Below are 27,204 nucleotides of genomic sequence, written 5' to 3' on the forward strand. Positions count from 1 at the left end.
TTTTTTTTTTTTTTACTAAGAAAATATAGATGTAAATTCACAGGAGAAGTGTAGGAGGTTGGAAGTGATTTTTATGTGATCATTCTTGATATTTAGTGCTAGAAGACAAATAGCAGAGTATGTCTGGGAGTTGTGATGTTTAGATAAAGGACTTTCAAAAGCTAGGACAGCAGAAAGCCCTTTAGAATTTCAACAAGACATTGCATTGGAATGGACTGCAGGGAAGAGCAAGGCAAAGGAATCAGACAAAGACTGGGACACAGAATTGACCCATGGGTGTGTGTTCAGAGGTAAATCTGGACATTGGGAAGTAAGGCTATCTGAAGAGCTCTAAGAAGAATACTTGCAAAACTACACAGAGTGTGTGGATTATTTATTATTATGCTTTAAGAATGTGGGTGGTCCTGTCCACTGGTTCAAAAGGTCATCATCATTTTAATCTCCATAATTACTATAATGCTCATTCCTTCCTGCTTCCTCAGCCTCTTCCCTCTCTTGCCCCCTTCATTCCTGTCTCTGTCTCCCTGTCCCCCACCCCTCTGGGCATGTTTCTTTTAGAGCTAGAGACTAGACCATTTTCTTGATAGAGTAGGGAAAACTTGTGTCCACATTACAGAGTTTCAAGTGTCAGTGTTTTTAATACTTGTACCCAACATTAACTCACTCTCAGGTTCACACCAGTGCCTTCTCCGTTTGTTCAGGTAAAGACTTGGAATTTAGATATAACTTCAGCAGACTTGCTCTAACTGGCCATGTTACCTCTACCACTAAGCTAAGCAAGAGAGAAGAACCATGTGTATCCAGTTTGAAAGAACTGAGAGGTACCGATGAATCTCAGACAAAACAAATTCCTCTTGAAAGTATCCCAGAATGTGGTTTTAGGGTCATGCTAGAAATACATACTTTTCTTTATGGAGTAGCAATTAGTAAGTATAATTTTTTTCTTGAAATACTTTATTTGCATCCATTTTTCTCAAGTTCTGTGCTTAAAAGCTATAGTAAAAATGTATTTTTCATATAAACACCTCCAAACATTTAAACACATTAGCACTGTGCTTTCTATGTGTTCTTGCTCTATCAATGAACTCCTTCAATCTTTTCCCCTGGCAAATATTTTTGTATTACTTTATTATAAAGGGTACATGATAAACTCTAATTACCTCTTAATGAAGTACAATTTAATTTTTATGTAGTCGCTATTTGAAAATACACCATTGAGTTTTGACCTGGGTTATTACCACCCGAATTGATTTGTCTTCTATTTTTCCTTTGTAAATCAGCCAGAAAGAACAGAGTCCCTTTGGTTTAGGATGTGCAATGGAGATTTTAATGGACTTTCTAGATTTAGAAAATATTTAAATGGAAGATATTTATGCATGGAGACTAAAAGTCTCTTTTCTAATAGTGTATGAAGCAACTCCCACCTGGACATACAGGTAATTCAGATTTCCTTGTATTTCCTCTACATAGATTAACTGGAGAGCTTTCAAACTTCAAATCTTCATTGTTGTTCCCTCTCCCTGACCCACACTCACACACACTGGGGTACATTCTGATAAACTCTCAGGAAGTACCAACGCAAAGGCTAGTCCTCTGTGCATCCGTTTTGAGTATTATCATCCAATGAGCAATTCATGTGGTTACACAAAGGAAGCATATATGTAACAAGATTCTAGTAGCTTTACTTTTATAAAAAGGAAAATGATCAGTCAAAGGTGCTAGCGTAGGTCTTTAAACTTACTCTTTAGGAACTGGGGCTGAGGGTTGATAGAGTTTGAGGTCAGTTTGGGCTATGTAGCAGACTCTAATAGTTTGTGCTACATTATGACATCCTCCCTGCCCCTCAGTAAATGTTAACTCAGAAATTCCTGTTGTCATTCTGACCCCTTGACCCTCAAAAAACTCATCCAGTTGTTTTAGTTAATGTTCTTACGATAGATTTTTATTTTTAAAGACAAAAATTCATATATGACCTTGGACTTTTGATCCTTTTATCTCTCCTTCAAAAATGTAGGGAATACAGTGATGTGCCACCTTCCTCTCTTTTAAAGAATGCTGGAGGAGGTGGACCCTAGGATCTCATGCCCACGTGGTAAGCATTCTACCGAATGAGCTACATCTTTAGGTCAAAAATTCATCTTTTACAATCAATCAAATTAATCTTGTGTTTGTGATACTACATTTTACAAACTAAAAGACTAGGGTTAGAGAATTCCTGAGTGTATATTGACTTCAAATAGAATGATAGGAAATGGGAACCCAGCTGCTGCCTCCCACAGAGCTTCTGCCAGTGTCCTCAGCACATCATCACAGTCATGACAAATGGCTTCAGATTTGGTGGATTTCTCCTCAGACATTTCTTTTCCCTCCTATCTATACTACACCAAGTGTGAATGTGCCATTGGAAGACTGTTGCAGATGTTACGCTCCAAGTCTCTGCACAGTTGTACTGTCATTTCTACCTTATCATACCTCTATGCTTTATTAGTGATGTGGTATTTGCATGTAGTAAAGTATTCAGATGGTAAGTCTATTTTTTTTTTATTCTTTTCTTTTTAAAAAATGTTTTACTTTGCTGGGCGGTAGTGGCATGCACCTTTAATCTCAGCACTTGGGAGGCAGAGGCAGGTGGATTTCTGAGTTCGAGGCCAGCCTGGTCTACAGAGTGAGTACCAGGGCAGCCAGGGCTACACAGAGAAACCTTGTCTCGAAAAACCAAAAAAAGAAAAAAAAATGTTTTACTTGATTTACTTTATCCATTTACATTTCAAATGTCGTCCTCCTACCCAGTCTCCCCTCTGCAAACCCTGCATCCATGCCCTCTCCCCATTGCCTCTAAGAGGGTGATCCCTGACCCATACACCCACTCCCACCTCATCCTTCTAGTTTGCCCCTATGCTGGGGCAACAAGCTTCCGCAGATGGTAAGTCTTCATGGGGATTTAAACACATCGGCCAGCTCCAGAATGTTCCTCTGACCCTTCCCATCCAATTCTGCACATTAAAGATGCAGGCAGCTTAGTTTACCATATCCTATGGCTTTATAGAAACAGAATCACAAACTGTGTGCTATTTTGTGTTGTCTTTTATTCATTTCTCCAAGGTTGAGTAATTGAATAAACAGCAGTGATTTATCAGTTGGTTGCTTGTTGGATGTCAGGGTTAGGTGGGGCTCTTTTCTTTCTCTCCTTTTAAAACCATTATTTATAAAATATAAAACCACTGTGTACATTCTATAATGTGGATTTTTTTTTTGGATAAGAAATGCTTTTATTCCTCTTGGGTGAATAACAGAATGAAATTCCTGAATAATTGTGTGGATATAGCTTATAAAATCTCCATGTAGATTAGACTATTTTATGCACTAGCCAGCTGTATGGAAATATGCTGTTCTGGTTGTTTTTATAAACCTACCAACACTGAGTGTTGGCAACCTTTGTGCTTTGTGCTCTTTTGGTGTATGTGTGTTGGCATCTCCTATAGGTTTTGTTTGTATCTTCCCATGACTGATGGTGTTAAAGGCCTTTGACTATACTTTGTCCATACCCTCTTCTGTAATACTGAACCCCTATCTCATAGAGGTCACACAAATTTAGAAATGGTAAGATCTAGGAATTTGAATATATTTATGACATTAATGACAAAATGCCTGTGTTCACACGCACCACTCTATTCTGAAGGATGTGCAGGTATGGGGTGGTTTCAGGTGGTCTTTCTAGTTTTAAATCGATTGGTGTGGAGCACAGCTCAACATATTTGAGTATAAGGCGGTAGTTGAGCTTCCTTGCCCAATAAGTTCTGATGATATTTGTCTCCCACTTCCGTTCCCATTAAGTATACAGTCTCATTCAGTAGCGTGTTGTATCTGTGCCATTACCTGTTCTATTCCCAGCTATTTACTTCTGTGCTGTAATAAGCACAATTTTGTGTTTTTTTTTTTCATTTTCCCGTTCTGTCATTCAATATTATGCCCTCCATCTGTTCCATCATGCAAATGCAGAGTGGTATTTTCCTTGAATTTCTTTTCCCTTTCAGCTGGAACTCAGCTCTGCGGCAATCCGTGGAGGGCTAACTGCTGTGCTAATGTACTTCCTCTACCAAGTGGCTGTGTTGATTGATGGCCAGCCGGGTATGGGCATGGAGTTATTTCCAAGTCAGGTTAACTAGAACACACTTAATCATTCTCATTCTCCCAGAAGAACATCTGAGAAACTCTTTTGATGATAAATTTCATGGCTGAAAAAACTAAGTAATGAGAGGATCTGCTGTTTTGGATCAAAGGGGTACACTTACGAGGTAGTTTTGATTTTAGGATGGAGCCAGTGCAGTGGAAGTGCAATTCACTAAGCCGTGCTGATTGAGGGCCAGGAGCTCCGATGCTGCAATCTCAGCCAAGGCAAGGCGTGTTCCCAATTAACACAGCTACATGGTGCCTGGATGAAGCAAGCAAAGGACTCTCTTCTTGTCTATTGAATGCTAGGGATGGAATCCTTAAGTTTCCACACCAGTCCCCTCAGGGGCTTCCCAGTCAGCATACTAGAAGCTTAGATGGCTGAAGTGTGAGATATTCTTCACACTGCCTTTGATGGTAGTAGCAGTAGCACTGGCTACAAAATCACTGTGAGATGCTCTGAGAAACCATGTTGAGCAGAGGGCTCTCTCTGAGATCCCACCACTAGCAATGTATTCCTTTTTTTTTTTTTTTTTTTTTTTTTTGAGGAAAATTGTCTTCAAAGGCAAATTCCTTTAGTAAAAGGGAACTATATTATGGCAAATTATCTTATGACATTGTCTGTCAAGAATAATTTCTAGAAAATCAGTAAGACTATATTCTGTTTAATATTTTTCTAAATGGTTTTTAGAATTATAAAAGAAGTATATTATGCAATTTTGATCTAATTTAAAATTTCACACATACACACACACACACACACACACACACACACACACACACGCGCGTGCATGTGCGCGCGCGAGTGGGTGCATACACTGTAGTTCATTCTTCACAACTGATGTTCTATACACGGGCATTCAACAAGAACAGAAAAGAACAGTGACATCTTACTACACATATACAGAATATTTGCTTGTCATTCCTAAGCAAGCCAGTATAGGAACTATTTACTTGGAATTCACATTGCATTAAGTGTCATGAGTCACCCAGAGATGACTTAAAGTTTAATGGACCACTGCCTAGGATTTATATAAAAACATACCACATTCTACACAGAACTTGATCTTCCTTGGATTTTGACATATAATGGATGTTTCTGGAACTAATCTCCTGAAGATATCAAGGGATACCTGTATATTTCTCTACAACTTTCCTTTGTCTTTTGATTATTTATGATGGCTCATAAATCTATTCCTTAGCATAAAAATATCCTAATGCACACTGTATAGATTGTATATATAAGTATTATCATTGTCATTTAGAAGAATATTTAAAATTTATTTTCTTGTTACAGATAATTTATAGAATATTAAACCTGTCTCAAAAAAATTGAGACAAAGGTCTTTTTCTGATTTTTTCAAATGTAAATAGCTTATGATGGTTCCTTGGAGTACAATTGTTATTTGAACATTTCAAATTTGGGTTGGTATTACCAAAACTTATACCAGAAATGTTGTACTATTTAAGTTTTAAGCAGTAAGAAAACATGCTTTTTTTTTAAACTTTCTTGCCTATATTATACAGTTTTATATAAACATTGCCAACTTGGTAAGAGAGTCTTATTATTTATAATGTGGATCAGAGGTCATTAATGACAATTTAGGTATGCTATTGAGCACCCATTGTATGCAGAGGCTTTTTTAAAGACTCAAAATACAATAGAAAAGGCACAGTTTTATGGCTTTACTTATTCTCTTGTTTACATTCTGATAATAGAAGGGAGAAAAGAGATGGACAAAAATAAACACTAAAGGCTCATAAGTGTTCTGAGGAGAAATAAAGCAGGCTCAGAGAAGAGATAGCAATGAGACGACAGGAGGGGCTGGACAGGACTTTCAGCGAGAAGGTCAGAAGTGTTTTTCTTCAGCGGTGACATTTGTGCAGAGAGCCCTGTTAAAAAGATGGACAGTGCCCCTCTCTGGGAAGAGTATTCCACACAGACAAGAAGCCAAGTGCAATGTCTTTTGGCACCAGTGTGCTTGGAAGGTCACCAGAGCCACAGAGAGATTCTCACATGGAGAAGTGGGAAACTGAGAGGGGTAAGAGAGAGCCTGACTCTTATCCTGGGGCCTCAGCAAGAAGAGACAAGGATGTGCTGGCCCCTGGAGGGCTTGGGAGTTCCTAGATAAAAGAGATGTCAGATTTCTCTAAGCCTTTCCAGAGGTGAAAAAAAAAAAAAAAAAAAAACCAGCCTGGCAGTGTGAGAATGAAACCTGAAGGCAGACAAGAAAGGACATGTAGAGAAGCATATTAATAATAAAACCAATCAGAAAAAAATAGAGATCGATGGATTAGAAGTTGCCAAGGGCCAGTGGTATTCGGATGCCATTATGATGAGCAACACAGGAAACCAAGCGGTGTGACATTTCTGGGCTTGGTTGTAGTGCTGGTTATGTAAATCTGTACAGGAACTAAAAGTCATAGAAATGCACACATAATCAAATGCATACACATGCACACTCAGGCACAAATATGTTCACATATGCACACATGCATATGCACACCCACACATTCATATACATATGCGTAGGCACATAAAACACATATTCACATACTGCTCTGTATGCACACACACAGACACACAGAGACACACAGATACATGCATGTGGATTACACACACATGCACACACAGGCACAAAGACACATACGTATACATATGTATGTGAACACACATGCAAATGCATGCATACATGCACACACAAAGAAACACATGCCCATGCATGCACAGGCACACCCAGGAGAGTTCCTTGCAGGACACAGTTTTATGCATGTTCTAGTAGATTTTCACAGGAGCTAAAATTCCTAGAAACATGTGCTCTGTTAAGAATGTCACTGGAATTTTGGTGAGAATTGTATTGGATCTGTGGATTGCTTTTGGTTATTTATACAATATTTATTCTGCCACCCCATGAACATGAGAGGTATTTCCATTTTCTAGTGTCTTTTCCAATTTCTTTCTTCAGTGCTTTATAGTTTTCATTATAGAAGGTTTTCTTCCTTCCCTGGTTTGCTTTATTTCTAGATATTCTGAGGCTATTTTGAATCAGATTGCTTCCTTGATTTCTTTCTCAGCGTGTTCATTATTTTTGCAAGTGGATTTTGTGTCTTTGTACTTTGCTGAAAGTGTTTATTAGAACTAAGAGGGTTTTTTTGGTGGAATCCTTAGACTCTATATGGGTCTTCCTATCATATCGTATGAAAAGAAGGATAATTTGACTTCTGTCTTTCCTATCTGTATCTATATTTTTACTCTTGATTTATTTCTCTGCCTAAAAGTTTCAGCATTAAATTTAATAAAAGCAGAGAGAGTTTGACACTGTTCTCTAATCCCTGACTTTAGAGGAAATGCTCACAGCCTTTCCTGATTCAACTCTCCAAAGACTTACAAACTGTAGGTGTTGGAGAGATACCTCAGTGGATAAGATCACATCCTGTTCTTGCAGATGACCTGAGCTCTGTTACCAGCACCAGTCAGACATTTCACAACCACCTGGGCCTCTAGCTCCAGGGGCTCTAACTCCATTGTGATGCTGTACTACATTCAGCTTGTTGCTGCATGCATAGATGCACAACCCCTCTCTCCTCCCCTCCCCCCAACACACACTTAAAAATAAATTGTTATAAAGAGAAGAAAAGTGGCTAAGAAATACCTCAAAAGTATCTATTGTCCCTAGCAATTAGTGAAGCGAAAATGAAAATAACTTTGAGATTTTATCCTACCCTAATCAAAGTGGCAAATATCAACAAAGCAATTGAGGGCAAATGCTGCTGGAAGTGATGTGGGAAAAAGGGAAGCTTTATTCACTGGTGATAGGAATGCAAACTGGTACCAGCACTCTGCAGTGTGAAGAATTCTCAAAAAGCTAAAAGAATTCTCAAAAAGATCATCACTCTACAACTAACTCCTTGACATAAGAGTAAAACACGCTCAACATCCTACCTTATAGATACCGCATCAACCATAGTCATTGATGCTCTCTATCATAGCTAGTAAGTGGAAGCAAACTTAATGTCCTTCATCCAATTAATGGATAATGAAAGTGTGGTTCATAAACTAATATGAAGCAGGATAAAATTGTGAACTTTGTAGGTAGATAGAATGATTAGAGATCACATTGAGTGAAGGTAAACTAGACCCAGAAGGACAAACACAGTGAAGGTATACTAGACCCAGAAGGACAAACACAGCACGTTCTTCTCCAAGAAGCTTCATCTATCTCCAGATCTGAAGGTTTAAGTCATATCCTGGAGAAAATTTATAAACCAGGAAAGTTAAAAACTATATATCATTGCCAGGGTTGGTAGAAAACATTAGAGAGGGGAATAGCAGGGTACACGTGATCTGAGAGTTGAAATGAGAAAATTAGATGCTCTAATTAGAGAGGAGGAACGGAGATAAATAGAGAAGAAGGTGTAAGGAGGGTAAAAAGGATCAAGAACTTTGAAAAAGTCATATTGAATCGTACTATTAACTGTCTATCAAAAAGACCTATATTACACAAAAATTGGTATGTAAATATATGTGCATATAGCTTAAAAATTTTCCACCTGGGTTCACAATACTCCCTCCATAAGCCAAAAATTTTCTAAGAAAAAAACCCAAATCAGGCATGGCAATCCCTCTTTTGATTTGTTGGCCATAGACTATTGCCATTGCCTTTGGTTGTCTCTAAGAGCGGGAAGGTAAAGTCCTATTGTTAAAAATACCATGCCTAGCAAACACAGAACCCAAAGGCTCCAGAGCTGAAGTTGACCAGAAAACCTCCTCCCTGAGGACTAGTTTTCATGGTATTAGAAGGCACCATACATGCTTTCAGAGAAGGCAACCAACAGTCCTGTCCAGCTATGATGTCTATGAACCATAATGATCAGTGTGGCATGTTAAACCTAAGAGTATAACAGAGGTACACTTACAAAACAAACAGCTCTCTAATTGGACTCAAGGCCCATTTAAGAAGAGAAAAATCATGCCTGGTAGGGCAGACCTAGCCAACTTGCTAGAACTAGTGCAGCCATGAATCTTGGAGGAGAAGAGAAAATCCCTAGCTACATTCTAAATATTTTCCTTATGCCCGCAGGTAAGTGTAGTCCTTAGCTCTCACCAAAGAAGCATCTCTTTGGAACAGATGAAGGGAGACCACTACAGAACACCACAAATATTCAACAGACTTACTTGTAGAGCTTAGTCCCAAGTAATAAATCTATAAACCAAATTCTGCTTATAAGGTTCAAGAAGTGTAAGAGCCAGAGGAATAAGAGTTTGCTTTGAGGTCAGGTCTCCTAGGAATATCAGAAACTATACCCATACAGTCATACCAACATGCTAAACAAAGGCAATAGCAATCCACATCCTAATGTGGATGGGGGAAGCCCTCACCTCATTCTTACACAAAAGAATTACAGACAAGCAAGGAATGCTGAGAATGGGAGAAAATATTTTCCCCAACAAAGAGCACAGCAGTTGGTTATCCAATAACAAATGGTCAGCCTGGAAACTTATACCTACAAGCAATATTATAGAGATTACCTAGGAAGTTATTTTTATGCACTAGGAGTGTGTAGAAACAATCAATAAAAAGAAAAAAGTTTGAATTTAAAAGTAAGCAAGATGGAATGTTACATATTCAAGAGAGTTTGAAAGAGAAAAAGGAAAGGGAAGAGAAAAATGATGTAATTTCTTCATAATCTCATAAAAATAAGATAAATGATGAAAAGAAAAAGCTAGGCATATATTTGAATGTGTTTAATCTTAACATGTCTACAGGATGGTAAGAGCCAGAGTTTGTAAGCTGACTTTTTTAGGCATATGCCCCGCCCCCCAAAAAATGATAACACAGACTTGTGTCAATCAAAATGAAAAATATCTGAGATGTCACCTGCCCTCTGTCTAGCTATAATCTATCTATCTATCTATCTATCTATCTATCTATCTATCTATCTATCTACCTATCTATCTATCTACCTATCTATATATCTTTCATCTATCTATCTATCTATCTATCTATCTATCTATCTATCTATCTATCTATCTGTCTGTCTATCTATCTATCATCTCTATCTCTCTGTTACACATGTGCACATGCACACACATGTACACAAACTTATCCTTCAGAAACGAAAAGAGAGGTGGAGTAGGCGACTAGCATCATACTTTTGCCCAAGTATTTTCAGATGTTTCAGCCCTCTCCGTGCTGCTGATATCCCCATCTGTGAGCAAAACTTGCTTTATGTACAATTGCTGCTACTCCTAGGAGTGCTTAACTGCATCCTTGTTCTGCAACAGACCCCAGTTTTTATGTGCAAACCTTAATTCCTCCAGTCAGATTGTAAACCCACCAGGAAGCAGTACCATAGAGCACATAGGAAAAGGCTACTCTAGCAGATGCCTGCTGTAGCTTCAGCAGCTGCACCAGGATGAGCAGAGAGTAAGGTGGCTCAACACCAACATACAGAGTGGTGGCAGTGGAGGGCTCACCACTCTTATTCCAGTTTTAATGTTGCTAGAAAGTCATGTGATGGTGCTAAAGAGATGTTTTCTCCCTCCAAGATAGTTTATTTCATGAAGAATAAATTTCTTTTGAAAGGCCACTGCTTATTTCTCACAGATTGCAAAGGATAATTGTCGAATGCAGGCACATTCACACGCTTTCTATGCATAGTTTGCCACTTCAGTATTATTAACAAGTATATACTACATTCTGACCTTGATGCTCATATTAACCTCACTCTAGTGACACTATGCATTATTATTAATATCTTGCTTTTAAGATTAGTAGTACTTTCATCTACCTTGCTCTCATTGGTGAGCAATCTTTCTCTTGGCCCATCACCTTTAGTATTCACCATAATTCCTCTGTCTATTTCTGGGGATTTTTTTTTTTTTTTTTTTTTTTTTTTTTTTACTATTTCAAAGTTTTTCCTACTTTTAAGATAACTCATAGGAATAAAACCATGGGCGTGACTTTGAATTTCAGATGAGGGTTTCAATCTGATGGGACCCCATCAGATTGTATGTGAGTAAAGACCATGAGAGTATGAACAAGCCTTAGTTGACTTAGGAAAAAAGTCCTCTTTGGGTATAAGTATTAGAAATAGATATCTTAATTTATCTAAACTGAGTCATCAGCTTGGCAAGAAGAGGATGAACTAGATCTCATCTCATATTTGTCCTTTGATGATGAAATATTGTAGATTTAAATCATATTAGCATATGTGTGGCATTTTAGGTTGATATTTTCAGTCATATTCATAATCATTCCCCCCTGCTTCTCTTTGCTCTTTTCTTCTTCCTTTATTTCCTTCCTCCCTCCCTCCCTTCCTCCTTTCCTTTCTTCCTCTCTCCCTTCATTCTTTCATTCTCTTACAGGATTTCATGAGTCTCACACTAGCCTTGGGCTCCTTACATAGCTGATCCTCTCGTCTCATGTGAAGATCACTGTGCCCGGTTTATGCCATGCTGGCCATGAAATGCAGGACTGTATGATAGTAAGCATTCTACCAGCCGATCTACACATCCAGCCCAGCTTTTTAACTCTTTAAATTTGTGTTTCGACTCTTTGCTGTTAAATGCTACCTTTTAAAACTCATTTTCTGCATTAGAATTGGAAATATTTAACCAAGTTATATTGATAACTTGCAAATGCTGACTGTGTACTTGTAAGAATTAAGCTGGTTTGAAGTTTACAGGGTTTACAGGGCACAGCAAATATCTGTTCTTATGTGGGGTCATCAAGACTCTAATTGAAGATGTGTGCTATTCTTGTTTAATGTCTTCATGGTGCATATAAGTTTCCACTGTTGAAAATGATTATTTCCAACTACTCATTTTCAGAAGTCTCATTTGTTTTTGTTTTTGTTTATTTTCTTGGTCATAAGCACTTGGCGATCTGAGAACCTTGTAATACGGAGCCTCTGGTAAGAGTGGTGTGAACAGTAGAGTTTTTGAAACTTAATTGGAGGAAAATGAAATGCTTCTTGGAGGAAAGTGCTACTATCCAGAAGATAAAATATGTTCCAAATGGACAGGGAGTGTGTAAGGCCTTGGGAAATGGCAGGGTTGTAATTTTAGCTTTTAATGTGTTTCATGGAAGGAATGCACTAGCCTCTGGATAGAATTCTGAGTTGATTAAACCATCGTTGATGAGTCAGAGGACATTCCTAGGAATTGTTTTTGTTCTGTTTTGTTTTTCTTTGTAGAGATAAGATACTGTATAAGACACCACAGCGCTCTCTCCATTGTAGACTTCTAGAGGGAACACACACCTATTAAAAAACAAGGTGTTCTAAGGAGGAAAGAATTTCATTTAAAATTTGCTTGTTCTTCTTATTTATTTACTTACTTATTGCTAGCCTATTTATTTAGTTATTTATTTATTTGTGTGCATGTTCGCACACGCGTGGGCACATATTGCATGTACACATGCATAGATTGCATGTTCGCACACGCGTGGGCACATATTGCGTGTACACATGCATAGATTAGACGACAAGATTGGGTGTTGCTGCTGAGGTGCCTTTCATTTTCTTCTTGTCCTTTCTTCCGTTTTGTTGTTGCTGTTGTTGTTGTTTTTGAGACAATCTATTACTAGATGAGAACCTCACCATGAAGGCTAGGCTAGCTGAACAGTGAACTCCAGAGATCCACCTGGGTCTGCCTCTCATTTAAACCTCGACATTGTTGTAAGCATATAACATAGGATCTAAGGGTCAATCTCAGGTCTCAACCTCCCACGACAGTTGCTTTACTGAATTCTCTTAGCAGTCCTATCTGTTACTCTTTAGACATTAAGATTCATGAGGCCAGGTGTATTAGTCAGGGTTCTCTAGAGTCACAGAACTTATGGTAGTCTCTATGTAGTAAAGGAATTTATTGATGACTTACAGTCTATAGTCCAACTCGCAACAATCAACTCCCAACAATGATTGGCAGCAGCTGTGAATGGAAGTCCAAGGATCCAGCAGTTGCTCAGTCCCACAAGGCAAGCAGGTGAAGCAGAGAGAGCCTTCCTTCTTCCAATGTCCTTATATAGGTCTCCAGCAAAAGGTGTGGCCCAGATTAAAGGTGTGTGCCACCACACCTTTAATCCCAGATGATCTAGAACTCATAGATCTTCCTATCTTAATCTTCTGGGATTCATAGCCACTATGCCTCAAGATCTCCATGCCAAGATTCAGGTCGGAAACTTGTATCTTTCAGCCTCCAGATTAGGGCCACAGGTGAGCCTTCTAATTCTGGATTGTAGTTCATTTCAGATATAGTTAAGTTGACAATAGGAATAGCCACTACACCAGGCAAGGGTCAGTCTACAAAAGGATTACCAAGTAAGTCTCATTCTCTTACAGTATAGCAATTGATATCAAGTCTTAATTTTATATATTTCTGATATAAAATAAGACAGTAATTCTGGATGGTAGTACGCAACAAAGCTAATGGTGGCTCTTGTCTACTGCCTGGCAGGGCATGGTTCTAGCTGTGTTTTCAGAGGAGAGAAACACATGAGATTGTAGAGACAGCCACACTTTGGATTCTCTTGGGTTAAATAGGGGTGAGTTGTCCTTGGCTCTCAGATAAGGTGGTTCATGATTGACTGTGTCTTCAATAAGGAGCTCTAGAAAGGATCTTGACCTCTATTTCCTTCTCTACTGTAATATTTTGAGCTGTCACATGTCTACTTTTCATCTGAAAGGCCACGACTACTCTAGTACTCAGGTTCTCCCTATTACAAGATTAGCCATGATAAATCTGTCTTCTCATTGAACTCCATTGCTTTGAACAACTCCAACTTATTTTTTTACTATTTACTTATAATAACTCTAACTTAAAAATATAAATTATTCAAAAAAATTATTACAGCTGTATTTTTTTCCTATTGTAAAAAAGTTGTACTTTAGGAAGTTCAATCTACCCATCTTTTTTTTTATTAGATGTTTCCTTTATTTACAACATCTCCTCTCCCAGGTTCCCCTCCAAGAAAAAGAAAAAAGGAAAAGAAAAGAAAATAAGAAAACAAAAACAAAAACTAAAACTAAAACAGTCTCCTATTTCCTCCCACTCCCCCTGCTCACCAACCCACCCTCTCCCACTTCTCTACCCATCTTTATAAGCATAAATAATAATACTTTCAAATTTGATATTAATTTGTATTTAAGAACTTCTAATTATATCCATACTGCTTTTAGTATATTGTCTAAGTTTATTTTAAATGAAATACTTATTATTGTTTCTCTATTTTTGATATTTTCTCTATAAAATTAAGGTTTCAAAAATGACATGTATTTTAGGACATGTAAATAGTCATTTTATGACCATTTTTCTCAGACCACCTAGATATATGTAAAAAATTAAAGACTATTCAATTTCCAAGAAGCCTTTTATAACACTACTGATATATAAGCAGGTATTTCAAAAATTCATGAAATTCTACAGCATACCATTCACTATCCTTATTTTCCACATTCTTAAGTATTTTGCTCAAAATATCTTGATGAATGCTCCCTCTTTGTTGGAGTGAAAGCATTGGCATAAAGATTTTTACTCAAGCTCACGCAGAAAATGAACTAATGCAAATGATCACTTCAGCCTGCAGGCCAGACGCATGGAAGGAATCTAAGGTCTACTGGTATTTCCCCTGAAGAAGACTCGCATAGTAGCCAAGAGGAAAAGAAGAGGAAAAGCTGAAGTCATTCTGTTCTTGTAATGTCTCCATCATGTACAAATTATAGAATCTCAGATGGACTTTTACAATTAAGTTTTCTATTAGAAATAAGAGGTTTTACCATAGCAGTTAACTCACGGAGTTGGTTGATGCATTCACCAGGATTCTTCATGTGGATTGCATAGCATACAAACTGATTAACATGTTTTGATCCATATGGTCCTTGAGGTGTGGGCATTATACCCAAAAAAAAAACCCACAATGATAAAACAAGATCTTCTGATTTTCTTAAAACACAAATATACATTACATAATACAGATACTCTAAGAATAGTTGAATTGTTAAAATCAAGGAGGAAGGAGAGAACAATTAAGGAAAAGATGCTCACAAGGACTCCTTAGAGAGGAAATAATCAAAGGGCACAGACACTGTGTAGGCCAAATTTGATATTCTATTGAGGTTTTTGAGATCTCTTTGATTCACACAGATAGCAACAACCTCCCTGTTTGTTGGGTCTTTAGTGAGAATAATTTGTTGATTGTATACTTAAAATTATTGTCTACAAACTACTACCCACAGGGTTCATTTTTCATCCTGCTAATCATAAGATTTTTCAAGATTGACTAATCCTTATTGTTCTCCCTGATACCTTGGCCCCAGTTCTGTCTCAACTCTGAGTCAATTGGATTCATTTGGAGATAAGCAACTAGATTACACTTTGGGCCTGACAGTAACAGATTATAAGAGTAAGGTGTATAATAAATCAGTGGGAAGAAGTTTTAAAATGCAAGGGTTTAGGTTCATAATACATAGACAAACTACAAATGGTTTTGGTTTAAAAAAAAGTCATGCATTTCTGTGTTCAAAAGAATGAAGCATTCTGCATTTTAAAGTTGTTATGCATGGCCTCATTCCTGTCCCTTTCCAGTTCTCAGAGCCCTCCTTCGAAGTTAAAGTAACTTGTTCAGTGTTGAGTGATTCGCAAATTTTTAAGTAGCATGCACTAACAAGGACTTAGAGTCCAGCAAGACCTTCATTTTCCCTTCTGTTAAAAGCAGGAGGCTGTGTGATTTATTTTAGAGATACATAGTTCTTTTTAAGAGTCTAAAATAATCATGGCACACACATCCTGTTCTCCTTTTGAAGGGGCTGTCAGCACTGTCGTTTGAGGCTGGTTTCTCAGAGGACTGGGGTATTTCAAAGGCTCATTCTTGTTATTCTTAGGGAGCCAAGTTCTGAGTCAGCAGAAATGAGTGGCTGTTTTGCCTGATCCTCCCACACTGGATTCCGGGCCCTCTGTGACAAGTTTGAAAACCATAGGCCAATTTGCTTCCTGTTCTCAAGGGCATCCGTCCCCTTCCATTTCCTCCTCCAGCTTCCTCATCTCCACAGTGGTTCTGTACTCTTGCTTCCTTCCAGTTCATGTTCATTGACTTTAGGGACATGTCATTATCTTTGCCCTTTATCAGCTGATGAGGAGAAATATCTTGTTAAGTGTGGTAAGATTTGCACCTAGTGAAGGGTAAGTTTTGGTCCTACCTTTTTCCCAACTTCAAGGTATTTCATTGTTATTAAGAGGGACAGGAAGGTGTGTGGTAGACGGTGTGTGTATACATCTTTAGGAAGGGTCTAACATTAACAGGTAAAATTAAAATTATCACAAACCATTTCATTTACTATCTCTTCAGCCTTTAAAACCAATCACAGGGACCTTTTATAATCACCACAGAAATTGCCACACAGCTCCTCTTCTCCCTGTAACAGTACTTCCTGATATTTCACCTTTACAGCTGACAGATTTTATCAATTAAATCTGTTCTTTGACAATTTCATCCCTGCATATTGTGCATTTTATATTCTCAGCATGTCTTTTCGTAGTCCACCCCTGTCATACCCTTTCCTCCCTAACACTTCCTTGATCACGTTCATACCCTCGTGTTTTTCAAACCCATTGAGTTTAATCAGGGCCATTTGTGTCACCATAGGCTTGTATATGCATTAGAGCATTGGACTCACTACTGTGTGTATAACTGAGGAAAGAGACCATCTCTTGGCAGAATCTTCAGGTAGCTAATATTTCAGCACAGAGGAGTAAGCTTCCTTGAACCCATCTTCCATCCATAACTAGTTGTAGACTGGGACAGCCATACATAGGTCCAGTGCAGGTGACCATAACTGCCTTGAGTTCAAGATAACAATGGCTGCTGTTGATATTTTCAGTTAGTCTTCTGTAAGTTCTATCCTGACAATTGTATAGCTGCAGTGTTTTCTTTTCCTCCTAACTATTACTATAATGGCAGATATTTTTTCCATCTCCACTTTTGTTACAAACACAAAGACAAAGCAAAACCCAATGATATAATACAGATTTAAGAAGATTGGAGCTGGGCTCCTCACATCACACATGTGATGGTGTGATGTCTTGGCTATGTCATCTCAGGTGGTCCTGTTTACTCAAATTCTTCTCAACTGCATTTGATGATCAAATGTGGACCTGAGGGGTGGAGAGATACCTCAGCACTTTAGAGCATTTATTATTTTTGGAGAACATCTGGGTTCAATTCCAATACCCACATGAGAACTCACAATCACCTATATCTTCTGTCTTCTGCAGCATAGGGTATGCATGTGGTACATAAACTTGCATGCAGATCAAACATCCATCTACAGAACATAATTTAAAAATATTTTTAAATCTGTCTGAATTTATTATAATTCTCAGGTTAACATGGGAGGTGATAGAAAACCTTAACATTAAAAAATCTTTAGAAGATGGGCTTGGATTTAAGCTTGATACTCCTGGATTGATATCAAGCACATCACTGGTGCATGTTAGCCAGTATTATTAGCATCAATAACTTAAATAGGTGATTAGGGAAGAGTCACCCTCATTTGACTCTTGTCATTGTTTCCATAGACCATGAATTATTTGTTACAAAGTACTAAAGAGAAGGGAGACTCTGGACTGAACCCTCTTACAAGCGGTGCTTTCCAGGGAGTATTTCTGCCTTTGACCTCCCTGCTAACTCTGTTCTTTCATCTGTCCTCCTGACCTTCCTAAATTTCCTCCTTGTTGGGATACATTCTCTTTCCTCTAAATCTCCTTAGAGCCTTTTCTCTCAGCCATAATGGTTTTAATTTAATAAAGAGTAAAAAATGTTATCCTTAGGTAATTTCTTTTCCTTAATTCTTCCTTTGTTCCCTCTTTAGCTCTTAGCCAAACATCCACAAAGCAAACAGAAAGAGTGTCTCAAAATGGGCTCAGAAGTGAGACCATAAAATAATAAACACACTGTGCCATGCTCCTATACTTCTTTAAGCACATGATTATTGGCTGTTGATTGCTCTATAAGGCTGTATTTAGACTTCTTTTTTGTTCTGAATATTGCTTTTTCAATTTTTTAGTCTACAGTGGAGTTACTATTCAGCAACAGCAAATGTATCCATGGATGGGCATTTTCTAATTGATTAGATTAAATGAATTAAATTTGGAAACTTTTGGACATGTGTCCAAATTTCACATAATTACTTCTAATTGCAGAAATTATTTTTCAGATATCAAATCTGCTGTATATATACACACACCCCTGCCAAATTATATTGCACAGTACTTTGCCAAGAGAGTCACAATATGGCTAAAATTAAGCTTCATTAGGTGTAACAGGATGAGATGCAATTTAATTTTTAAAGCTGATTGTAAGTACTAGAAGAAAGATTTGCTTTTCTTCTGTCTACCAACTTAAAAGAATGATATTTTATTTTTCAAATCTCAGTGGCAAAAGGTAACTGAAATAATTCATGCAGTTTCTCAAAGGCAAAGAACTTCATGCTTGAAACTGTGCTATTATTTGTCTTTACCCTTCATCCATTTGACTCCCTGGATCTGTAAAAGAGGCCATTTTATTTTAACAGAAGGTGGATTGAGTTTCTGCCAAGTCAGTGTATTCCCTAAATGGATATGTCAGAGGCAATATTGTTTCTCAAAAATCATTTAGGAAGCAGCATTTTTACATAAGTAGGCTCTTTCATTAGTTTTGAATTAAATTTGGGCAATTGCTGTTTTTGTTATGGCTGCTTCTTGGAAAGCCCACGCAATGTGGGAGTCCTAAGTCCTTGAGTCAAGATTTCCTTTGGGGCTTATGATGCCTGTGTCAGGCTTGGAAGATTGGGATGGATATAACTTGTCTTTATACCTTCTTTGTGGAAGTTGATGATATTCACAAAATTGAGTATTTTGCATAAAATCAATCGAAGACTGGGGGTTTAAATTGTTTGAAGATGATGTGGAAGAAAGGTAAGTTGATGTAGTTTTCAAAGTGTCCCAAGAAATGCATCCGGTTTTCATTTTTCATATTGAAAATGCTAGGGGAAAATAGAGTTGTTAATCCCTCAGATGCTTCTCATTGTCCTGAAGATAATGTGTATTTAATTGTGTCATGACAGAATTACATTGACTGCTTTGTGAGTTTTGAAAGAATGTCTTGATTTTTTTCATCTAATAATAGACATATTAAAAAAGAAGTATCTATTAGCTGTTATGATAATGTCTTCTTTACACAAATGAATAAAGGGGGCCTTGGAGATATTAATTATAACTAGCAAATTAATATTGGTCCATTTCATTTCAGTTTCTGTTTGCAGGGTTAAAAAAAATAAAGCCAATTAGATCTTCTTGCGGAGCATCCATCAGTTGGGATAGAGAGTAGGAGTCTCCCACAAATATTTGCATCATACTATTTCATTAAATTAGTTGGGATTCTAGCTGGATTTGATTTCAAAGGATAAATTGTAGAAGTGATCATCATTCCATATTGTAATTAGTAATATCATTATCAATGTGGTAGTCACATGGCTAACCACAACATGAAGTTTCTCCTTACCTACAGTACATATTCTTTAAAACTCTATGCTCATCTGAAATCATCTTTTTCCTAACGTAGATAATGAACTTTATTCCTTTCTAAAATTCAGAACAGTGCACATTTTGTAACACTGAGTGCATCACCCACCAGCACATTTTGTCCCTTGTTAATTAGCAGTCCGTGCACTGAGTCATTCATTATTTAAGAAAACTTTGCAATCATTAGTAGCAGACTTCAACATTTCTTTTAGGCTAGGTCAATTTAATCATTTCTCACTGCAAATGAAAAATTCCAGGTTAGGTACCAGAATATTCAAAATATTAATTACTACCGAATATGAGCAATCACTTAAAATACAGTAATGTATTCCTCAGCATTGGGAAAGACAGAGATCAGGCTTTATCCTAGTTAAAAGTTTTGGGGTATTTTAATACTTGGGGATCATTAGAAGTCTCTGAGAGAACTGAAATTGTTGTGTACAGAGGCCAAGCGACCTATGAGGCCTGATTATGGGTGTCTTCATCCAGCATCCACTCAGTGTCGGAGGCGGGGGGAGGGGGCAGAAAGCTTCCAGGAGAAAAATGCAGTAATAAAGGTTTTCACTGACCAGGGAGTCACTGTGTTTGTGATGACAGAGTTAGTTAATGGCCATCTCAAAGGTAGTGACTAAGAAAGCAACAATTCCTACTTCAAACCCTCAAGCTGGAGTTTGACTCAGGGTAAATGAAGGCTTAATAACGTGTGAACTGCAGGTCACCCAACTCCATCTCACCCACTTCCTAAGACACTGGAATCAGAATATTCTTATACATGAATAAGGGGCAAATAGTAACTAGTCTTTTGAGACTAGCAAATTTAGGGTTCTGTATCTCCTCAGTGGGCCAGCTCCAAGCCTAGGTTAAAATTCTGAAGCAGTGGTATAAAGAAAAGTTTGGGTCTAGTTTAAAGGGTTAAATTACATCTGGCACATTCATAGGTTCCTTGGACCTGTCCTATCTCTGTCTACTTCTCATAGACTTTGATAAAGGCTATCCTGTCTTTACCAATGCCTTCATTTTATAGAAAGAAAATGAAAGACAGATAGGGGAGTGAGTTTGCCTCCTGGCCTGAGGCTCAAGCTTTTTACTCTCCTCTGGATTTGAGAATAAAATTGTACAAACCACCTGAGTCTTTGGAGTTTAGTTTTTCCGTCAAATTGATTAATTAAACTCAGTTAGCCCTAAAGCTAACATCCAGGGATAACAGTCAATAAGTGTAGAAGCATCCTATGTTTGCCCTTCTCTAGTGTTCTGAAGCTGTTAAGTGCTTTGTGACATATTCGTGATTTATTTCTGGAGCCGATGTGTCCTGGGATGGAGCTTAGGGTCACGGAAGACCTAGGTTGACCCAGACACATTGATTCAGTGCCTAAGTGAAGCATCTTAGTCATTTTACCAGGGCTGGAAGAATTTATTGATATAGATTAAGACTAACTGTCCATCACAGCAGCAGGTGCTGAAGAAAAATGACTGCTTTGACAAATGGTTTCACCCCATCCCGGGGTCTCTGATATGTCACTTTGGAGTCCCCAAGGAAATTACTTCCTGATCTTTTTCCAGGCAATAGTGACCCTCTGTGCTTTGAAATCTTCTGTTACTCGCATTGTCTAACAGTCCACTAGTTGACAGTTAAGTATTTATGAAAGGAGACTTCAGTACACGTAACCCCTTAACCATTCTCAACTTCTCTTCAAAATTAAAGACATATTTTAACTGTGGTTGTGGTGTCCTGACAGATTCAACTTTAGGACATGGTCCCCTGTCTATTTGCAACTGCAGTTCTATCTAAAAGCCTTCCCTCCCAGGCATTCTGGGAGCTGCACATGAATTTTACTGAGATTTCACCATGGTGCCTGGTGAATACTTACTGGTGGATAGAGAGGTGTCACTACTGTGCCAGTATCGGATGCAGAGATATGCTAGCAAACCATTGATTCTCCCTAGAGATGAGCTGTTTGGGGACTGTCTCAGAACTGGCATCTTATAGTTCATCTGGCTGGTGTTGGAAGTAGGGAAACATGACAATCTAAAGAAACCCTTGGCATCCTGTGATATCCTGGATACATTTGCAGTTTCGATCCAACCACAGTGAGATATGGTTCTATGAGGAGAGGATCTTGGCATGTTTCACTCATCATTGTCACGCCTCTATCAATAACACAGTGTTTGCACAAGGGGTGAAGCTGGTCACTGGGCACTGATTATCAACTTTCTGAGTCCAATATAATAAAACTCACTTATACAGAACATGTTTCATGAAGATTTGTTACTTACTGGAAAGTGGCAAGGAACAACTAAGAACTAACTTATCCTGACCCAGTCTCCCAAGGTACGGAAAGTACATGGCTGTGTGTTTAGCTCTGCATGTCTCACCTGAATGTGGCCACCCTGAGTTTTGTACATTAGGGCACATGGCATGGTATTGAAGGACACTTTGCTGTCAGGTCACTGGTAGAGAGTCCAGGCTTTTTTGGCCAATTCTCTTCTATCGTACAGCCTCTACATCTGTATTAGTCAGGTACTGTCAGAGCCTCTCAGGAGATAACTATATTAGGCTGGCTTGTCCTTCCTTCAGTCTCTGCTCCATAGTTAGCCTCTGCAATGATGCAGAATTTCTAACACATTCTGTAGCTATTCTTTAGAATGACAGGCAAGCAGTGGGGAGAGCAGAGTCAGTTTATAGCTACTCAGATGGTGTTTCCTTCCACAATGGGCACTATACTTTAGTTCTTTGGTTTTAAAACTAGAGATAAATTGAGAACACACAGGTCAAAGAGAAGCTACCCAGACTAAATGTGTCAGTGTGTGTTTGATGGTGTAACCCATGCTTGGCATGCATTATGCATGTTTAGTAAATGATTAGACTAATCAGGTGCCCCACCCATTTGCTTCTGATGTGCTGCAAGACTTCCTTTCTAGGTGGGTAGAAGAGCCAACACACACAAGATGGGAGCCAAACACATCCACAATAAAACACCCAGTTTGGTTATTATTTATTCGTGGGATGCTCAGATGTCTCTCCTTCCATTGTCTGGTAATCTGTGGCCAACTTAATCTTGTTAGCAGAAAATGTCTTGAACACAGACACAACCCTAGAGTGGCTGCTTTAAATGGTGACTTGATAGTTTGGAAAGACTGAGTTCATCTTATTTACTCCATGAATGTGACTCTTGTGTACATTGCCTTTTTCTGAATCCGGCCATCTCATTGATACATCTCTAGTTTGGGTTCCCATCCCACTGAGAACTATAGTATGACCTTTGTTTAATCACTTCCCCTCATCAATATCCCTGGGCAGCCCCACTAACTCCCCCAGGATCTGCTCTCTCTTCCTCTCCCTGCCCGCACTCCATGACAGACATTTTCACACTCACATTGGCAATATAAGTTTGCCCTTGACTTTCATTTTAAGTCAAATTAAATTGATTTGATGAACTTAAAAATAAATTTAAATATTTCAAATATTGAGATAAATATGCAAATAAGATATTGGCACAGTTTTCTCAATGTCTTCAGATCACTTTCAGGAGTGATTCAGACTATGTCTTTGTTCAGAGGAACTCCAGTCAGCCACACACTACCTGCATCTTTTTCATGATGGCATTGATTTTCTCTTTTCCTGCTGCTCTGGTTCTTATTTAAGGTTCCTCTGCCCAGAGTAGTGATGGATCCCAACCATCAGTACATCTGGCTCTTCCACACCCGGAGAGAGCAAGGAAGCAAAGCAGCGCTTCCTGCCTTTGAGGCATTTCCACCCGCTCAACTGGATGGCAATGACACACAGGACATATTTACAGAGTAGTACAAGCCAGTCAGTAGATACAACTTCTAGACCTGCAGCTACTGCTCACAATGTTTGAGATGCTTCAAAACTTTCTCAGTGTGAGGCAACTCTGTCTAAGAAAAGTAGAGAGCTTTATATTTAGATGTTCTTTTTGATGTACACTTAAAGAACTAGTACGCATTAACTGTACTGAAAACCGTGTTTCATTAAGAGATGTCCATACAGCTTTTCCTATGCTAAGATCACATTGACCTACCCCTACCTCAAGCCATTTTTCTCCTCCTAAATACTCCCTCATCCATCGCATTAGTGTCATATTATATTTCATGTGGCTCACGTCGTTTGCGGCTCTGAAGGCTGATGGTGGCTTTGTTTCCTGGTGGTATGCTCAGGACCTACCAACACAATGAAAGCTAGCTGGTAGGATGGTGCTTCTAGGTTGACACCATCCTGATTTGTCTATATCCTCTAGCTCAAGTATGTGGTGCCTCCACTAAAAAGGTCTTGCCACCAAGTTCTAGAGGTTAAACAAGAGCAATGATAATAGTCTTTAAAATTTGGAGTGGTTTACTAAGCCCCTTTTTTATCTAGGAATATGTATAAATTCACAGGCACTTCTACAGTAGGAAGTCTCCATATGGTATTTTCAAAGGTCTTTGTAAGCTTTCCCTTCCCAAACTTCTTTTCTACCCTTCCTACCCCTCCCACCCTATTCATTTATCCCATAATGCTCCATTATCTCTCTTCACCCATCTTAGAATCTGTATTCTATTCCCCTTTTCTTGAAATCCCCCGCTAGCCACTCTCCTATTGATGTACACATGGGTCAGTTCTACAACTCATCTATAGTACATATTGCTGCAATAGATGTAGACACATGTGAGTTTTTAGTGTGCCATTTTCAGGGGCTTCAGTTTCCATGGTTAAATTTACACAAAGGCTAAGAACTTTTGGTCTCATCCACATCTTGTGTTCTTTTGCTACTGAGGATCTACAGGTAGAGGACAGGGGATACCATAGATGGACACATAGTGACTGCATCCTAAGGGGACCCTCCTTAGGCCTGAAACTGCACACCAGAAAGCACTGAATCTCTGGGTAACCCAGTTAGGAAACTGCTTTCTCAAGCCAGAACTGCAGTTAGAGTCCCATTTTTCTTCTTGTTCCAGGAGCCATTTTTCTTCTGTCTTTGCCAGCTCCACCCCTCTGGGGAGTCACCGAGGTAGATTGGTTATGCTAAACACTGCACCTTAAGGGTTCGATTTTGATGTTTTTCACAGAGCCCCAGTCATTTATATAGTTAAGATAGACTCTTCTTGAAACTTCACCAAGCCATTTCATTCTGTTTTAAATCATACCTCTGGATAATTTGTGTCTGTGATATTTCCTCTGTTCTCGGTGAATTCCCTGGGAGTCCTTTGCAATTCAGGAATCTCGAGTGCCTGACCTCTGTCTGTCTTTTTTCTTCTTCTTCTTTACTCACCCCAAAGGCTAATAATGTAGAACCAAACATTCATATGAGAAAATGTTTGTCTTGATTGCATACACTGTTTAGAATCATAAGCCTGCTAAAGATATGAGCAATTTTAGGAAAGCCCAAAAATGTGACATAAACACTTATGTTCTTCTCCTTTAGTCTCTAGGCCTGTGGAAAGTACGTTATGCTTGGGACCTGCTCCCTCAGCCTCTCAGCTCTGCAATGTCCCTTGCTCGACGGACTGCATAGTATCTTCCTGGTCAGCCTGGGGCCCGTGTGTTTATGAGAACTGCCATGATCCTCAGGGGAAGAAAGGTGAGTGTTTATGCGCATGCTTCATTCGCTTCCAGTGTACACATCTACTTCTCAGAGTAAGCCAGCTTAAGACAGCATTTGTTTGTATTTAGATAACTGGCTTAGGCTTGGCAATGTTCAGTTATTAGGCAGACAGCTGAGGACATTTCCATGAAGCACAGAATCTGACCTTGATTGACTTTTATGTTAGGCTCAGAGCTGAGTTAAATGACTGCTATTCAGTTGGAAATAATGTTGGTGCTCGAGATTCAGCTAGCTGGCAAATTGATGGTCAAGCATGCACAAAGCCCTGGTTTCAACTTGCAGGACCACATAAAACCAGACTTGCTGGTATATGCTTTTAATCCTAGCACTGAGATAGCTGAGATGCAAGTATTAGAAATTCAAGGCTATTCTTAGCTATAGGGTGAATTTGAGTTTAGCTTGGGATACATGGGATCCTGTTGCAAGTGTAGATGTAACTTACTCTTTCTTATGAGGAATGGTTCCACTGATATCCCATGACATGATTCATTATGATCACACTGGAAACCAACTATGTTTGTTATTGCTATATTTTCAGATTCCTACATTTAACATTTGGCCTTTATTTTATTTTTAGTAAGGGACATTAAATATGTGTGTTTGCATATTGGTTATTGTTTAGTGTCCTCAGGCTTAAAATAACATCTTCAATTATTTTTACTTACTTAGCCATTGTAATCTAGTTTGCCCCATTTTGTATTCAAAATGTCCCTCCCCACCCCTAAAAGTCCATTTCCAGAGGCATCTTTCCATCCTTCACTGACCTTTTAGTTTCCATCAGCATCTTTTTTCCTTGCATGTTGTACTAAGAAGAAATATTCCTTTTATTAATATGAAGAGAAATAAGATCCAATGGCTTTCCAGATGGTAGGTTATGTTTACTCAGCTATAATCCTACTTTACATGCAGAGAAATACCACATGCCCAACTGTTGAGTGCAATGATCCTTGTGCTCCCTGTCTGTGCAAGACAATGCATATCTACTAGAATTTCCCGTGATTATCATCCATGGCTTGTTCTGGGAACACACATGCCCATATTCATACCCAGGTTGCAGGGAGTTCATTTTGCTCTGCCTCTTACTGTAAAGGAAAGAGGAAGAATGGGATTGAGTCTGGGACAAGAGAATGCTGACCTCGATTTTTTTTTCATTAATTTTATAGAAATGAATTAAGCTTCTATATGACATGAATATCCTCACAAATTGATGTGTTCATACACTGTATTTCTAGCTGGGCATTCTGTTTCTGAGTGCTGTAGAAAGTTTTTTTTTTAAAGATTTATTTATTTTATATATGTGAGTACATTGGTGCTGTCTTCAGACACACCACAAGAAGGCATCAGACCCCATTACAGATGGTTGTGAGCCATCATGTGGTTGCTGGGAATTGAACTCAGAACCTCTGGAAGAGCAATCTGTGCTCTTAACCATTGAGCCATCTCTCCAGGCCCCTGCCCCAACCCTTTTTTATTTTTATTTATTTTTATTTATTTATTTATTTATTTTTTGCTGTAGAACCTTTGAGGTAAGAAGAATAGCTATAACAGATAAGGATCTGGGAACACATATTTGAAGACTAGAGACCCATTGCATTTCCAGTTCTACCTTCTACTTCCTGTTCTTCTAGCTAGACCTCAAGGTTCAGCTACCAAGGACAGAGGCTCTTTAGCCCCCATGCATTCCCTAGCATGTGAGTGGCTTCCTCTGAATATGTGAGCAAGAGTAAGCCTCTCCTCCCTTTGGAAAGTTGCTTTTGTCAGATAATTACTCATAACGATATGAAACTCGTATATCATACAACCTCAAAGTCCTCTGAGTTGCTTCAGGTTTTGGACCTAGAAAAGTTCCCATTAACATTAATAGCACAGTTACAC

At 38.5% G+C, this 27,204-nt stretch overlaps 1 protein-coding gene across 2 annotated transcripts in view; it reads left to right on the top strand.

Annotated features, from left to right (window-relative positions):
• Thsd7b (thrombospondin type 1 domain containing 7B) overlaps nt 1-27,204 on the top strand; it is an 895,860-nt gene that overhangs the window by 355,514 nt on the left and 513,142 nt on the right. For both annotated transcript variants that reach the window (XM_031381328.1, XM_031381317.1), the window contains exon 6: nt 25,150-25,305. In XM_031381328.1, coding sequence (XP_031237188.1) covers nt 25,150-25,305 — 156 coding nt within the window. The remainder of the gene's footprint in view (nt 1-25,149; nt 25,306-27,204) is intronic.

This window comes from Mastomys coucha, unplaced genomic scaffold, assembly GCF_008632895.1.
Source record: "Mastomys coucha isolate ucsf_1 unplaced genomic scaffold, UCSF_Mcou_1 pScaffold1, whole genome shotgun sequence".
NCBI classification, from domain to species: domain Eukaryota; kingdom Metazoa; phylum Chordata; class Mammalia; order Rodentia; family Muridae; genus Mastomys; species Mastomys coucha.